This window comes from Phocoena phocoena, chromosome 17 (assembly GCF_963924675.1).
Source record: "Phocoena phocoena chromosome 17, mPhoPho1.1, whole genome shotgun sequence".
In the NCBI taxonomy this organism is placed as follows: Eukaryota; Metazoa; Chordata; class Mammalia; order Artiodactyla; family Phocoenidae; genus Phocoena; species Phocoena phocoena.
In genome coordinates this window covers 4,878,292-4,892,756 of record NC_089235.1, presented here as the reverse complement: position 1 = coordinate 4,892,756, position 14,465 = coordinate 4,878,292, and the positions used below count along the sequence as shown (strand labels likewise).

Below are 14,465 nucleotides of genomic sequence, written 5' to 3'. Positions count from 1 at the left end.
GGGTTCCTGTTTGCAAACAGAAACTTTAAGGAGTCAGAGGTCACAAAAATGAGACTCGATTTGTAAATATAAAGCAAAGCTTATACATACCTTACTCAAAGTTTTGCTTTTCTTGAGAAGAGTCTTTCCTGGCTCCTCAGTGAAGAAGATGTGTTTGTGTTTCATATCGATTTGTCTTCTCATGTCCAAGTACTTTGACTTGTACTTCACATCCTTGTGCAGATACCTGACCCTCCGGTGACTGAAATTTGAAATCCCACCATATCTGGGACCAAAGCAAAAGAAGTGGACTCAAACCTTAGGGTCTATGAATCTGCTTCCTTATATGAAAGGAGAAGAAAACGAACACTTTTCACTATTTTCCTATTAGCAGCCACTATTTTAATTTCATTTTTTTAAATTATGGAAATTATGAAATGAAGTGAAAAATGCAGAGGACTTTTTAAGGTCTAGCTTGTATGTTAATTCCCAAGTAAATGTGAAACACCAAAGATGGGAATATCAACATATCTTACAGATAACAGAAAGGAGAAATTACATTGTAAAATGTAATAAAAAAAAAAAACCAGCTGGAAACTATAACCCCAATGCATGTTGGGGAAATATAATTTTTTCTCACAGTGAGGTGATGCCAAAGCTCTTTTAACACGTATCTGGATATGTTCAAATTGTCTTAAAAGTGGCCACTGGATTCTTAAATCAATATGAACTAACCTAAGAAGCAAACCTAATTAGAGAACCTGCTGATCTAACCATCTGAATTTTTCCAGTCCTAAAAGATAGATGTCTGCTATGAAGCCTTCGCTGACTCTATTAAGCCTCACTAATTGCCTCTCTTACGGACTATTAGGGACCAACAGTGTAATATATAATTTAGCACTTATAAACAAACTCTGAACAGTTTGGTTGTAAATGTCAGTTGTTATCTTCTACCTATATTATAAACTTCTTTATAAAAAGTGTATCTTATCCTTCTCTTTTAAGTGAAATTGGGTGCTCTAAAATAGAAGAATAGTTAAATCCCAGGTAACAGAATAAAGCTCTATGAGTATATACCAGCAAGAGCTACCTAAGTAATTTCTCAATAAAATTACATGTGGGTAGAAATAAATTCTGCCAGGGATTTAAATGTGGCAGTTATCAGGAAAACCCTTTATATTATTAACTTGTATGAACTCTAGCCTTAAATGACTATGTGGCTAAAGTACACAGAAATGATTACAATTTTGTAGAATAAAAACATTGGATTGCTATGAAGTGCAACTGAGCTAATACATGTGAATATATCAAATGTACAGTGATAGCTCTACAATTCTTACTAGCAAGAGAGGTTGTGTTTTAATTGTAACACCTCAAATGTTATGAAATACATCACCATTTTTCGCTATCTGAACATCAGAGAGCTTTAGGATAGCTGAAGTGGTTACGATTTCTGGAAGACAACGGCATTTATGGAAAATTACTTTTGTCCTGAGCCATGCTTGAATCCTAGAAGGGAACCGTCGACATCGAAGTCTGAATCTGGGTTTTCATCGATGTCCAGTTCATGGCTAAACAAATAAACAAAGCCAACAGTGATAAGTCATTATCTCCAGAGCCCACCAGTTCAGGCAAGTATTAAAAGGTACATACAGTCAACCCATGCCAACCTTCCCACTGCAACAATCAACCACAGTTCACAAACCCAGGAAGACAGGAAGGAGAGTACTTGAATCAGGATTTTGCAAATGAGATAAATCCCCTAGCAGTGTCCGGGACACAGCAATGAGCACTCAATCTTAAACCACGTCAAGTAGTATCTCTATTCCTGAACAAATATAAATTTCCCCATTTTCTTTCGGGAAAACACCAGTTAACCTGCAGCCTTAACTAATCTCCTAGGTGATATCTCTAGAGGTTTTCCTTAAAAACAAACAGGGAAACATTTGAGAAGCATCAACCCAACCAAGAAAATTACAAAAGAGAAAATATTGTTAAGAAGGTTGTGATATAAGTAACTCAGTAATCCCCATCTTTGGGGGATACCTTCTAGTGATCCCTACTACCTGGGCGACAGCAACAAATGCAAACGATGAGAAATAACTCTTGCAAGTTACGTTAAGCTCACTGAACGTTTATGGAGGACCCACAAGAACGTACAAGGGCCCAAGAATATCAGTGCACACAGAGTCTCTGCCTCTAGGGACTAGTCGGAACCAGAGGAGATAACAAGCAACATATACCGTTCGGAAGGCACACGGCAGAGGCCCGCTTTTATGTACTAAGCTACTGAGCCTCTAAAGCTTGCTGACACGTTCTGCACAGAGACGCGGTGTGACACTTGCCTCCGCTTGAGTCTGCTTGGCTTCCGTTCAGGCGGACCTTCGCCACTCTCATCTCCATCAGCGCCGGTGAGGCGTGGGCTGTCTTTGACTGTGTTTGCTTCTGATGACTCTTGTGAATCTAAAGAGGTAGAGGTACTGCAGGTGATTTCCGCCCTTGGTTTGACAACGCTCGTCATTTGCAAAGGCCGTCAAAGTATGCTGGGGCCTCTCCTGCAATGAACCGTATGCTAGGCCGCATCTATCTGTTCCACGCATCTACATGCAGAGTGCAGCTTGGTCTATTCAGGTCTAAAAGTTTCCATGACCTAACTACGCAGAAAGTGGACTACAGGGAATTCCCTGGTGGTCTAGTGGTTAAGGCTCGGCGCTTTCATGCCTTCACTGCTGTGGTCCGGGTTCGATCCCTGGTTGGGGAATTAAGATCCCTCAAGCATTGAGGTGCGGCCAAAAAAAGAAAAAAAGTGAACTATAAAACTACTTTTTCCTCACAGCTGTCTAAATCTATACAAATTAATCCACAAAGTTACCTCTGTGATAGCTGTTAGCTACCACATTTTGATGGGTTTCTAATCTAAATGACTCTAAAAATGGCATGATCACATTTGATTAAAAATAACTTCTCTTTATTAAGAAGCAAATACATCTAACTGCCTCTAATATAGCTCTTAAAGTAATAATGGAAGTAACAGAAAGACAAACACCACCATTTAAAGAGTGATTATAACCTGCGGTGGGTCCACTGAGGCACGTGTCTGTGTTCCGTATTCCTTCGGACTGGAGCAAGGTGGCTGGGTGGGACCAGAAGTGGAGAGGGGTCTACCCTGGAGACAGCGGGAGCTCTAGTGTGCAAGGACAGGCTATTTCAGGAGACCCCAGCCGCAAACAGTAGAACACGTACGTATGGGGAGATGCAGTGTATGCCTTACGTTTTGGTCTCAAGGAGGATCCAAAACAAATGAAAGCCTGGAATTCTCAAATTGATCCCGAGGGCGGTCACACTGGAGCCAACTGCAGAAGCGTCTAATTACACACCTCACTATGGGAACACGCAACGGAAGCAGTCTATACACACGCCTGAGAAAACAGGCAACACGAAGGCAGAGACTGTGAGGTTTACTGTGTCTAACAGAGGAAGCTAAGGGACGTGATCAACAGGAGGGACAGGAAACACTTACCGACCAACACACACACTCCAAGGTTTCTGGTCAAAATAAGAACAGGACTTATCAAAAGACTAACACAAAATACCCACATTAAAAAAGGATGAAAATAACAGCAAAACAGAAAGGAATGAGAACACCATACTGAAGTAAGCTCCATTGTAAGAGGACAGAGAAGCTCATTAGTAACTCTCTAACTGTAGGATGAAGTAAGATCAGTGACCTGAGAGGAGCAAAGCAAACCCACTTGTTAAGTAAAAAGCCAAAACCTTTTGCTTTATATATATGAATGAGGCTGAGAAGAAAGTTGCTATGAACCAGACTTTTCCGGCACCGAACATCAAGGATGCCAAGACAACAAGTCAGTGGGCTTCAGGAGTTGTTCAGGTTATAAAAACGTCCTCCTCTCCCACTTTTCTGCCGCACCAGTTGATGGTCCCCTTCTCCTCACAGAAGCCTTCTTAGCTGCCTACTCTAGCTTCTCCTAGCACACCTCTCACTGGCTTTCTTTAGTCCCGACAGTGGCACCAGTCTGCTCAACCATTATTTCTTAACCACTCAGGCAGGAGTCAACCAAGTTCCTTATCCTGGATATTTTATGAGAATCCTGAAATCAATCCGTTCAGTTACAAAATAATCTTATGCCCTGTTGAGACTCTCTATAGAGCAAGACTTCACTTGTCCCGAACGAATTCCAGACACAACCCCCGTTCAGGTTTGCCTGACGGCAAATGTACGCTCACAGCTACCCTTTAGCACGTCTCCTATAAACTTAGTTGCTCCAGAGAAACTTGAACATTCCAAGCTCACTCTAAAACTAGATTTCTTAATGGATTTCCAAGTTGTAATTCACTGGCCACCAAGGTGCAAGAGGAACGAGTGATACTTTTGAGAACCCTATGCAAATATCCTTTTTATTTACATAAAAGGATAATAACTTGTGACATAAAAGTAAGATGGATTAGATCATTTCACTGTTACACCATAAAACGTAGCTGGCATTATTTAACTCTACCATAAAGGATTAGTGTTAGCTAATTTTGGTAACCATTACTCAGCAGGATAAATCTTGGCCGATCTTACCCTGAGCTGGCTGGCTTGTGCTTCTGTTCCCAGACGAGCTGCTTTCCTTGGTTCCTCCATTACCTGGTTCACTTTGGCCCGAAGCAGGGCATTCTCTTCTGCTGTTCACTTCACACTGACGTCCGTCACAACTCACAGGGGGATCTGATCGGCTCTGTCCTACTTCCTCTGAATTCAGGCTTATATTACTAAGGCCATCAAGAATTTCATTATGATCTTTATCACCTGAACTAGAGCTTTCGCTACCCACTGATGAAGATGTGGAAGAAAGTTCATCTGCTTTCGTGCGATTTTCGTCTTTCTTGTTGTCAGCTTCTGTTTTAGACCCACAAGTATCTGTATCACAGCTTTGTGAAGCATCAAAAGTCCAACCCTGAGCTTCCCAATACTGAAACTGTTCCAAATAATACCAGTACAGCTGGCTATAATGCTGCTCCCATTCTGCCTTTGTATTAGGGACGTTCCAGGGCTCTGAGCACGGCGTCTGACCTGCATGCTTTTCTTGCCAGCTTTGCCACAGCAGTTGCCCTCCGTATTCCTTCCAGTACTTCTCCCAGAGCTCTGTAATTTCCAGCTTCGGAGGTAATGTATTTTCGGCAGGAAGATTCTCACCGTCGATGTCTTTTTCGGTTTGAAGTTCACACCTTCTGGTGTTCTCATTCTCAGATGAAGATGGATCATCTGAGGCCAAAATGTCACCTTCCTCACATTCTTGTCTCCGAGATTCTCTCTTAATTTCATCCAAGTACTTCTTTTGATGCTTTTTCTTTTTCTTTTTTCTTTTAACTTTGTTTCTAGTATTCATAGATACCTACAAAGGTCAAGAACTTGAATATAAATTACACTTCAGAAACTGTAAGAGGTAGAATCTAAATCTATTTTGACATTAAATTAAACAAAACACCCTCAACCCCCCAACCTGGGTTTCAGTTACACCAACAAGTGAATCTTACTATCTACGTTTCCAAGAGGAGGAACAACCACACACGGGACATATCACAACTTGCGGTTTTCGTTAACTTATAAATATGTACGTACGTTTAAGAAGAGGTGAAGTGCCCTGATTCATGAATGCATTAGATTTGGGATAAAAAGATTCCACGTGATATTTTATGAAGAAAACTAAGAAACAGAAACAAGCAAAGTAAACTAATACTTACCTCAAAATTCTTATGTGCAGACACACTACCAAACTGAAGTGGCAGTCCCATGCTTCTCATGAGTTCAGCCTCAGAATCAAGTTCACTTTCATCTGGGCCTGCGTCTTTGCAGTCACGTGGCTCTGCAGCGCCCTGGGAACGACCGCCCTCTTCCTCTTCTGCAGCTTGCTCTCCTGCACACAGCACTGTTACTTTAGCTTAGTTTCAGAGAAAATTTAGACGCAGGTTTCATCACCCTCATCTTAAAGAAAAGGAACCTGAGACCCAAAGTTATTACATGACTTGCACGAAGTAAAGGCGTGTCAATGTGAGTTTTTAAGGGGAAGAAGAATAAAAGGAAAGAAAAAGGAACTGATGGGAATATGGACTTGTGAGAGAACAGCCAACTAAGAACCAAGCACAAGCCCTAGTCTGGCTCTGCTGGCCGCTGTCCACGCAGCTGCTCCCTCAGCTCCGTCCGCGGAGCACCTCCTCTCGCTGGGTACTGGGCACGGTACTGAGGACGCACGAGGGAACACAGCAGGGCAGCCCCGGGGAAAATGTCTACATTTCCGCATTCCCCATCTGCAGCACTGCTGCACTCGATCAGTGGGTTTAAAATGATGACTCGTGGAGTTATTTTAGGAGCTATTAACACGGGAGATGAGAGGTAGGTCTTCAGGCCCTCCACAGGTACTTCAGTCACGACTGGATTTACACCCTGGGACTCTGTGGGGAAGTTCATTTAATGAAAACGTTCTGCTGCTAAAAGTCTGAGATCCACTGAACTGGAAGATCCTTTCAAGCTCTCTGATTGTAGGTCTTAGAGAAAACCTGCTTTATGATAACAAAACAAGTTTTACTTTATCCTAATGTGGTATCTAAAAGTGGATCATACCACTAATTGGCCATCCAAATGCTCTATTTTAAAATGGGAGATGAACACTTTATATATTAGCATACTCAACTAGGGTTGAGCTACACTCCAGCCACATGACCTTAGGCAACAGAACAGGGAAGCTTCCCACTGCAAAGATGGAGACTGAGAAAAAGAGATCTTAAGTGCACAAGTTCTATTAAAAGAAAGAGGGGAAAAAGACACCTATCTAAATAATGAAGGCGATTCCACTGAATGAACTTGGGAAAGCTCAGCAGAGAGCAAAGCAGGGAATATGAATCGGCTCACCTTGGTGCTCCTCTCGTGGTGTGCATGTGTTCCTATGTTAGGTGGGGCCCTAGGGTCTAGAGAAATCTTATTCGTACAATGTAACACTGAAATGCAACCGAACGTTTCATCCAGTGTGTAAGTGAAGATGCAGTGATTTGTTCCACCATTGTGAGAGGCGGGGGTCTTCGGGGTAACGTGACACGGTACTTGTGCTGATTTCAGCCTACACCTTGGGCCGCAGTTTTCCCCGTGTCCGGACAAACATGAAAGATCTGTGTGGAAAGGACAAATGGGGCCCGGAGAGGGAAGTCTGACAGAGACCAAGATGGTTTTCAGGTAACTAGGTGAGGCTCAAAGCGTAGAACAAATTCTATTTGTTATTTGGGAAAGTTAATCCAGATTGTGGCCTCTTTACTTCAGCCAAAAGGCTGTGGCTGTTCACTTGGAGTTTATCCTGAATGGTTTATATATAAAACTGTTGAAGTATTTAAGCGAGGAGGCCGTTAGCGCGGGGTGGCTCTGATACTCGCTGGCTTCCCCGAACAAGCCAAAACCTAAGCCAGGGCCAGGGAACTCCGACCTGAGGAAACGGGGCTTAACCGCCACACGCGAGCAGCCCAGAAAGCTCTCCCAAGCAAGGCAGCTGCACAAACCACGGCCAGGCAAGTGATTTCCTTGCTTTGCTCCCGCCTCTCCTCTGTACAGTACCATGGTTAGCTTTAGCAAAACAAGGGCTATGTAGCTTCATACTGTATTACCTGAACTGTTGCCATCGTCTTTAACGTAGTAGCCTTTTAATCCCAAATTGCACAATTTCCGATCTCTGTGAAGCAAATTAAACAGTCAATATTGAAAAAAATTAAACTATAAATTTAGTGAAAAAACAAGCTTAAGGCGGCATAGATCAATAAAAAGGTTAAAAAACAGAAAAGCTATCTGCCAATACATTCTTCTCATCTGTAATACAGAGTTAATAATACATACCTCACAGGGTTCTAATAAGGACTGATTGCACACATAAAGCATTTGGTATATATCACATGCAAAGCACGCTATAATGATAACTACTTATTAAGATTAAGTGGCAGTTCTGGATACTGGGGAAAGAATCTGATCCTCCTTGTGATGTACACACAGTGAAATATTCTCTAAATTTGCTGTAGAAAGTGAGCATAAACGTGAAAAGATTTATCTTACACCTCTATAAACCCACACGCAGACCCTAGTCCATTTGCAAATAGGCCAAATTATCCACTGCCTAGTAGATAAGATATTCATGGTCTGAGCTAAGGTTGTTTTGGGGACTAACATGAAATTAAGTTCTTATTTTATTAAACTGAAACATAAATCGAAATAAAACAATTCAGTCTCAGAGTTTTAAAAAGTGAATAGTTGAACTTTTCTTTACGTATCTACTTCTAAATTTTTTCTTTACTAAGATAGGAATTTCATAAGCAAAATAAACCTAACAGAACACTTAAAATAAAGGGAGGGGGGGAATTTTGCTATTATCTTCCTACCGGTAAATTAAGTTGTAATAAACTCCACCATAACTGCCATAACAAGGCCATCTGCGAGTAATAGCTAATACCACTCTTCTAATGGGAGCAACAACAAATTCAACAGAACAAAATTCTTGTGTACTTGATATATCTCATATCCCCCATTTATTTATCTTTTGACACTTTATAAAACGTAACATAGGCGGTGACTTAGCAGGACAGTGAACGGGGGAGGGGATGAAGTGCAGATGTGCTCTGGCAGCATGCCCATGGACCCCCAGCAACTTGAGGCCTGGGGCGCGGGGGCAGCCACAGAAGGGCATCGACGGTGTGCCCGCTAGTGCCCAAGGGTATGGGCATGAAGGTGTCAGATGGAGAAGAGGGTCAATATGGTTGCAAGGTTGATTACACCGAGCAAATAAGTAAATGCACTGAGGGTAACGACAGCCAAGATTCTTCAACACACACATTTGTGTATGTACGTGAAATGCGCTTGTAGCCTGCCTAACTGTGTCCGCCCAGGGTGGAGAAGCACTGAACACCCAGCAGCAATGAGCACAACGAGAACCCAAGTCTTAGTTTCTAAACACTGCTCTCCACTAAAAGGAACCAGGGCACCTTGGAGAAATGGCACTTCCATGTTGGAGCACAGACTGTAAAATTATATTATTGTGCTGGAAGGTTAGGAAGGGCTCACGGAATGCCAGGGACCCATCAAAAGGATTCAGGAGCCAGTTCAAGGGGCTCCCAGCAGCCATCTGAGACAAAAGGAACACCAAAATAAATGATGATAGTAACAATATGTCCATTAAAAAATTAACAGTCCAGAGTCCATGTTAATAGAAATAAGGGAGTGAACAAACAATGGGGAGAGAAGGGAAAGTGCTCCACAGAGAACACTAACTGACAAACGTAGGAGTGACGGACACACTGAACTGCTCTTTGGGAACCTCCGACGTAGCTGGCTCAGACAGGAACCGGGCTACTCTTCGTTGCAGTGCGTGGGCTTCTCATTGCGGTGGCTTCTCTTGTTGCGGAGCATGGGCTCTAGGCGCGCGGGCTTCATAAGTTGTGGCTCACGGGCTCTAGAGCGCAAGCTCAGTAGTTGTGGCACACGGGCTTAGCTGCTCCGCGGCATGTGGGATCTTCCCGGACCAGGGCTTGAACCCGTGTCCCCTGCATTGGCAGGCGGATTCTTAACCACTGCGCCCCCAGGGAAGTCCTGTAATGGTTATTATTTATTTATTTATTTTTTTGCGGTACGCGGGCCTCTCACTGTTGTGGCCTCTCCCGTTGCGGAGCACCGGCTCCGGACGCACAGGCTCAGCGGCGATGGCTCACAGTCCCAGCTGCTCCGCGGCATGTGGGATCTTCCTGGACCGGGGCATGAACCCGCGTCCCCTGCATCGGCAGGCGGACTCCCAACCACTGCACCACCAGGGAAGTAATGGTTATTTTTAACAGCCCTATAACACTGTAATTATATGTCTACTTCATATAGACAGTGTATAGAAAATTAAGTGTGTAGATGAGACAGAATTATTACTCCAATTATTGAACTCATAAGACAGTATGTTAATGTAATGTCCTCAGAAAATAAAAATTAGTTACAATATTATGTTCTATTTCCTGCCTTTGAGGGGAGGTGTGAAAATAATCTCTTAATTACTGAGCAGTTATTTGGCACCTATGCTAAAGCTCACTTTCTGTTTTCTGCTACATGGGACTGACCTTTCAGTTTAATAATCTATTTGAAGTTGGCCAACAATCAAATGTATTGTTCTTAGAGTTTGGAAACAGACTTTTTCCCTACCTAGAAAATCAGGGTTATACTCACGAGCCTCTGAGCTTCCAGCATGTCTCCCACTCCCAAGGACTTTTCAGTGACTACTGGTGACAATTCTACGACTGTATCTCCAAGATCTTTTTGTTCTAAAGGGTTATAATTTGAGCAGTAACTGATCTAAAGGAAAAGACCAAGCCATTCTTTTCTCTTTACCTATTTTGAACTTAGAAGGTAGTTTAAAAAAGTGAAGTAGAGCTTCCATGTTTTAAGAAAGGTATGAAATTATCTGTATCTGTGATGAAAAGAATGCACATTTTAGCTCAAAAAGACTAAATGCAACGTAACTGGTGATTTATGTGGTAATTGAATTATTTTTGTTGTTGTTGTTTTTGGCTGCGCGATCTTAGTTCCCCGACCAGGGATTGAACCCAGCGCCGGCAGTGAAAGTGCTGAGTCCTAACCACTGGACTGTCAGGGAACTCCCAATTGTGTTTTAAATAAAGCGGCTTTAATTGAAATCCAGTTGCATATTGTTTTCTACAGGTAAGGTATTTTTCTCAACTTTTTATAACTTATAATCCCTCCCCTTTTCTTTTTTGGGAAGGAGACTTCATGAAGACGGCACCAAGACTCAAATGGGCTGCAGGCTAAGAACTAAGGATGTGCCTTGGCTGGTATGTACACAAGATTCGTTCTAGGCCCGCACATCACTGCTACTAGAGGCATCTTCAGAGATGCAAATCTGAACTTGTCCTCTACAAAGTCCTGCATGTCTAGACCCTGCGTATCTCACCAACCCTATCTTCTATTTTTCTTTCCCAGTCATTTTGTTTCCCTTTCACAGGCTTTCTTTTGCTCCCTCAAGGATTTTTAGAGTTCTGCCTGGATGGGAATGCTTCCGCCCACTCAAACATATCCCGGATTATTTCCACTCACCTTTTGGGCCACTTTTCAAATGCTACTTTCTCTAAGAAATCTCTGTGATCCATGGCAAAAGGTTGGGTTTTTGCTATAAGAGCACCTGGCACTTCTCTCCCATCTTGTATTTACAACTATAATTAACCAAATAATTACGTACCTGCTGTCTTAATATTGATCACCTTTGCTAGAAAGTAAACTAAGGACGTAGGGATGGGCTGTGCCAGATACCCCAGTGCTAACCAGTACCTACCATGACGGAGCACAAAGAAAATTCGCTGAATGAACACACGCCTGCGTGAATACAGAGACGACAGTATGTTCCTTTTTTTTTTTGGCTGAGCCCTGTGTCTTGCGAGATCTTAGTTCCCTGACTGGGGATCGAACCCCCTGCAGTGGAAGCGCAGAGTCCTAACTCCTGGACGGCCAGGGAAGTCCCCAGACGACAATATTTTTTCATTAAATTTAATACAGCGCTTAATTTTTTTTCCGGATTAATTTGCCGATTACTCCACAAAAACACATGGCGAATAGTAAGAATTCCTTCCAACTTAAATTCTGTCTTAATTCTATAATTCTAAATAAACTATATTAAAAGTACCACATAAAATTCAGTTCCACAAGTTGGATCTAACAATAAGCCAGTGAGAGGATTAGGGTAGATATACCCATTTCAGAGATTAAAAAAAAAAAGGATTAAGTGGCGGAACTCACACACCTAATATATGTATATATACATATTTTTTAAATCCCTAAAATCCAATTCTTGAGTCAGTGCTTTCCTACCCACTAACTCTGCCACGCAGCGCAATTTGTGGCCGAAACAAGTATTTTCCAAAAATAAGCACGGCTCAAAAACGGATGTGATTATAGTTAAATCTTTTCTCCCGGGTAATGAGAAGTTCTATTTATGTGCATTTGCGCTTCAATAAACCTTAAGGTTTAAAAAAAAGATGTTAACCAGAAACGTTACTCATCTTCAAACCTCCGCCCTGTGCTATCACATCCCAGATCGCTTTCATTTCACTTCCCCGCAGCTTGTGACCGTCCCCTCAGTTGACGAGTGTAAAATGACAAACACGGGCCACCACATTCTCTCCTAACAGCCCGCAGAGCAGACTTGCTCCATCACTTCAGGGCCGTGGGCGAGCACGCCGTAAAGCCCGAGGACGGTTCTTCCTTTCTCTCAGGCACCACTGTACCCGACGGTCGGACACTCTGGCCCCGATCCCGGGGATCCATCGCCACCCCAACCCCTACAGGTCAGGAAACCGAGAGGCCCGCGTGCGACTTACTCCACAAACGCCCTGGAGCAGAGGCAGAGGATGCAGGAGTCCTCCCGCAGATCTTCAAGGAAGAGACACATCTCCGCCACGGAACTCCACTTCTCGCAGTACATCGTAGCGCCTCAGAGGAGGCGGCCACGCGGCAGATTGCGCGCGGAGGCCTCCCGGCCGCTGTTCGGCTGCTGGGGACCGAGGGCAGGACTGGAGGCCCGCCCGGTTGCCGAGGAGGGACGAGCCCACGAGCACTCCAACCCGGAGCACGAGAGAAGCCTCAGACGGAAGTGGTTCCGGGGGTGGGGACACAGGAAGGGACGGGGCGAGGGGCGGTGTCACACTCAACGCTGCTCGGGCTGCAGCCGGCGCTTGGCTTCTTCCTTCCGGGTCTCTCGGGGAGAACGGCCGTTCGAGTGCCTCTGCTTCCCCGAGTGAGCCACCGAGGAGCTCCCGCCGCTGCTGCAGGGTGAGGGCGAGCCGAGCCCCCTCTGCTTGCTGCCCGAGGTGCGTCGTCCCCGCCTGGGCCTCCCCGCGCTCCTCGGCGCCCTGCCAGCCTCGGGGGCCTGGGCGCCGCGGCCGCGCGGAGTCCCCGGCCTCCCGCAGGACTCGGGCTTCGGCTGGGGCCCCAGAGTGGCCGGGAGGGAAGGCCCTGCCTGGGTCACAGCGAGCCCATTCACCTCGGCCCGCATCTCCCCTCGAGCCCCAAACACTGCAGTTCGGCGGGTGCGGCCTCCACTTGGGTCGGGGCGAGGTGCCTTCCCCCGTCCCTGCAGGTCCCTGGGCTTCCCGGGGCCGCTCTGATAGGGAGGCGAATGGAGCCCACTGTGTGAAGCCGAAGGTGGTCGTGGGGAGGGGGTCGCGTCCACACACTTCAGTCCCGGCGGGGGTCCTGGTCGATGCCCCTTTATACCACCTGTGTGACCCGGGCGGGCCACGGAACCCTCCTGGGCCTCGCTGTGAGCATCTGTAAATAGGGATGATTCGTAGGACCTGCTTCCTCGGACTGCTGGAAGGACCGAAGTGGGTATCCAACCTCTCACCTGTGCTGGTAATAGTCCGGGTAGGTCCATACTCTGGAGGCGCCTGGCACTGTTTCGGTCTCCGGAGTCTGCAGCCTGTGAACCAGGGCTCAGCCCTCCAGCTGCTGATGATATACGAAGGATACATATGCACAAACCAGGATGTCGAAAACTGGAGCAGCGCTGCTGGATTTGAAAAAAGCAATCAGTGTTTGGTGCGTGGCATTGGTTGAGATCGCCCAGGCAGCTTCCTGTTGAAGCATGTTCAAACTTGAAGGTTGTCGGGGCACTTAGGACTTGGCTTGTGCGATGGGTGCTGAAGTTGGTTTGGTATTCCTTTAGAATATGTAAGAGCTAAGATAAAATCCAGACGTCTAGAATGGCCCCTAATATTTTGGCCGCATTTACTGGTGAGTGGAAGTAGAAGGTTAACGTTCAAATGAAATGTTTATTCCCGCATCCTTGCTGCTGCCTTACTCATGTTAGTGACTCAAAAAGATAAGACTGCTGCACGGTTACACCAGTACGGTTGTGTTAACATTTGGGGATGAGGATAGTTGAGAAAATAAGGCGGGAACAATAATTATGAAACAGAGTGGAAGATTCTAGCTAGGAGTCGAAGGACATTCTAGGGTTGAAAAAAAAAAACAACAACAACATAAAAAACCACCTTGAAAGGTAATTCATCTCAGAACCTAGAGTTCGAAGCTTGAAATCCAAAAGATATTGCTTTAGAGATAAAATGGTTGAGTTTGCCAGATATCATAACTGAAATATTAAACTTCATTTTTATTGATGGTTTGAAGTAGAGTGTACTCGCTAAAACTGAGTACAAAAGCCCTGTTGAACCATTATTAAATCTGCAAAAAGGAAAAGGGAAAATTAACTTGGATTTCAGTGAGTATTTCTTGTAATTGGCATTTTCAGCACATCCTCAATGTGGCTCACATACTAAAAGTAAGAAATGAATCTGCTACCATACATGGTGCTAAAAGTACCAGTAATGGTTAAAAAAAAAAAGGAATAGATTTATTTCCTGAAGTTTTTGTAGAAAACAAAACAAAAAAATCCTGTTTTATTAGTTTT

The 14,465-nt window shown here is 44.4% G+C and overlaps 1 protein-coding gene across 1 annotated transcript in view; it reads right to left on the bottom strand.

Moving 5' to 3' along the window:
- TGS1 (trimethylguanosine synthase 1) overlaps positions 1-12,562 on the bottom strand; it is a 35,142-nt gene extending 22,580 nt beyond the window's left edge. The window contains exons 1-7 of the mRNA XM_065895461.1: positions 12,376-12,562; positions 7,633-7,697; positions 5,728-5,900; positions 4,568-5,378; positions 2,325-2,442; positions 1,464-1,550; positions 91-265 (exon numbers count right to left, since the gene is read on the bottom strand). Of these exons, the coding sequence (XP_065751533.1) occupies positions 91-265; positions 1,464-1,550; positions 2,325-2,442; positions 4,568-5,378; positions 5,728-5,900; positions 7,633-7,697; positions 12,376-12,479 (1,533 nt within the window). The 5' untranslated portion in view covers positions 12,480-12,562. The remainder of the gene's footprint in view (positions 1-90; positions 266-1,463; positions 1,551-2,324; positions 2,443-4,567; positions 5,379-5,727; positions 5,901-7,632; positions 7,698-12,375) is intronic.
- Between the last annotated feature and the right edge of the window lie 1,903 nt (positions 12,563-14,465).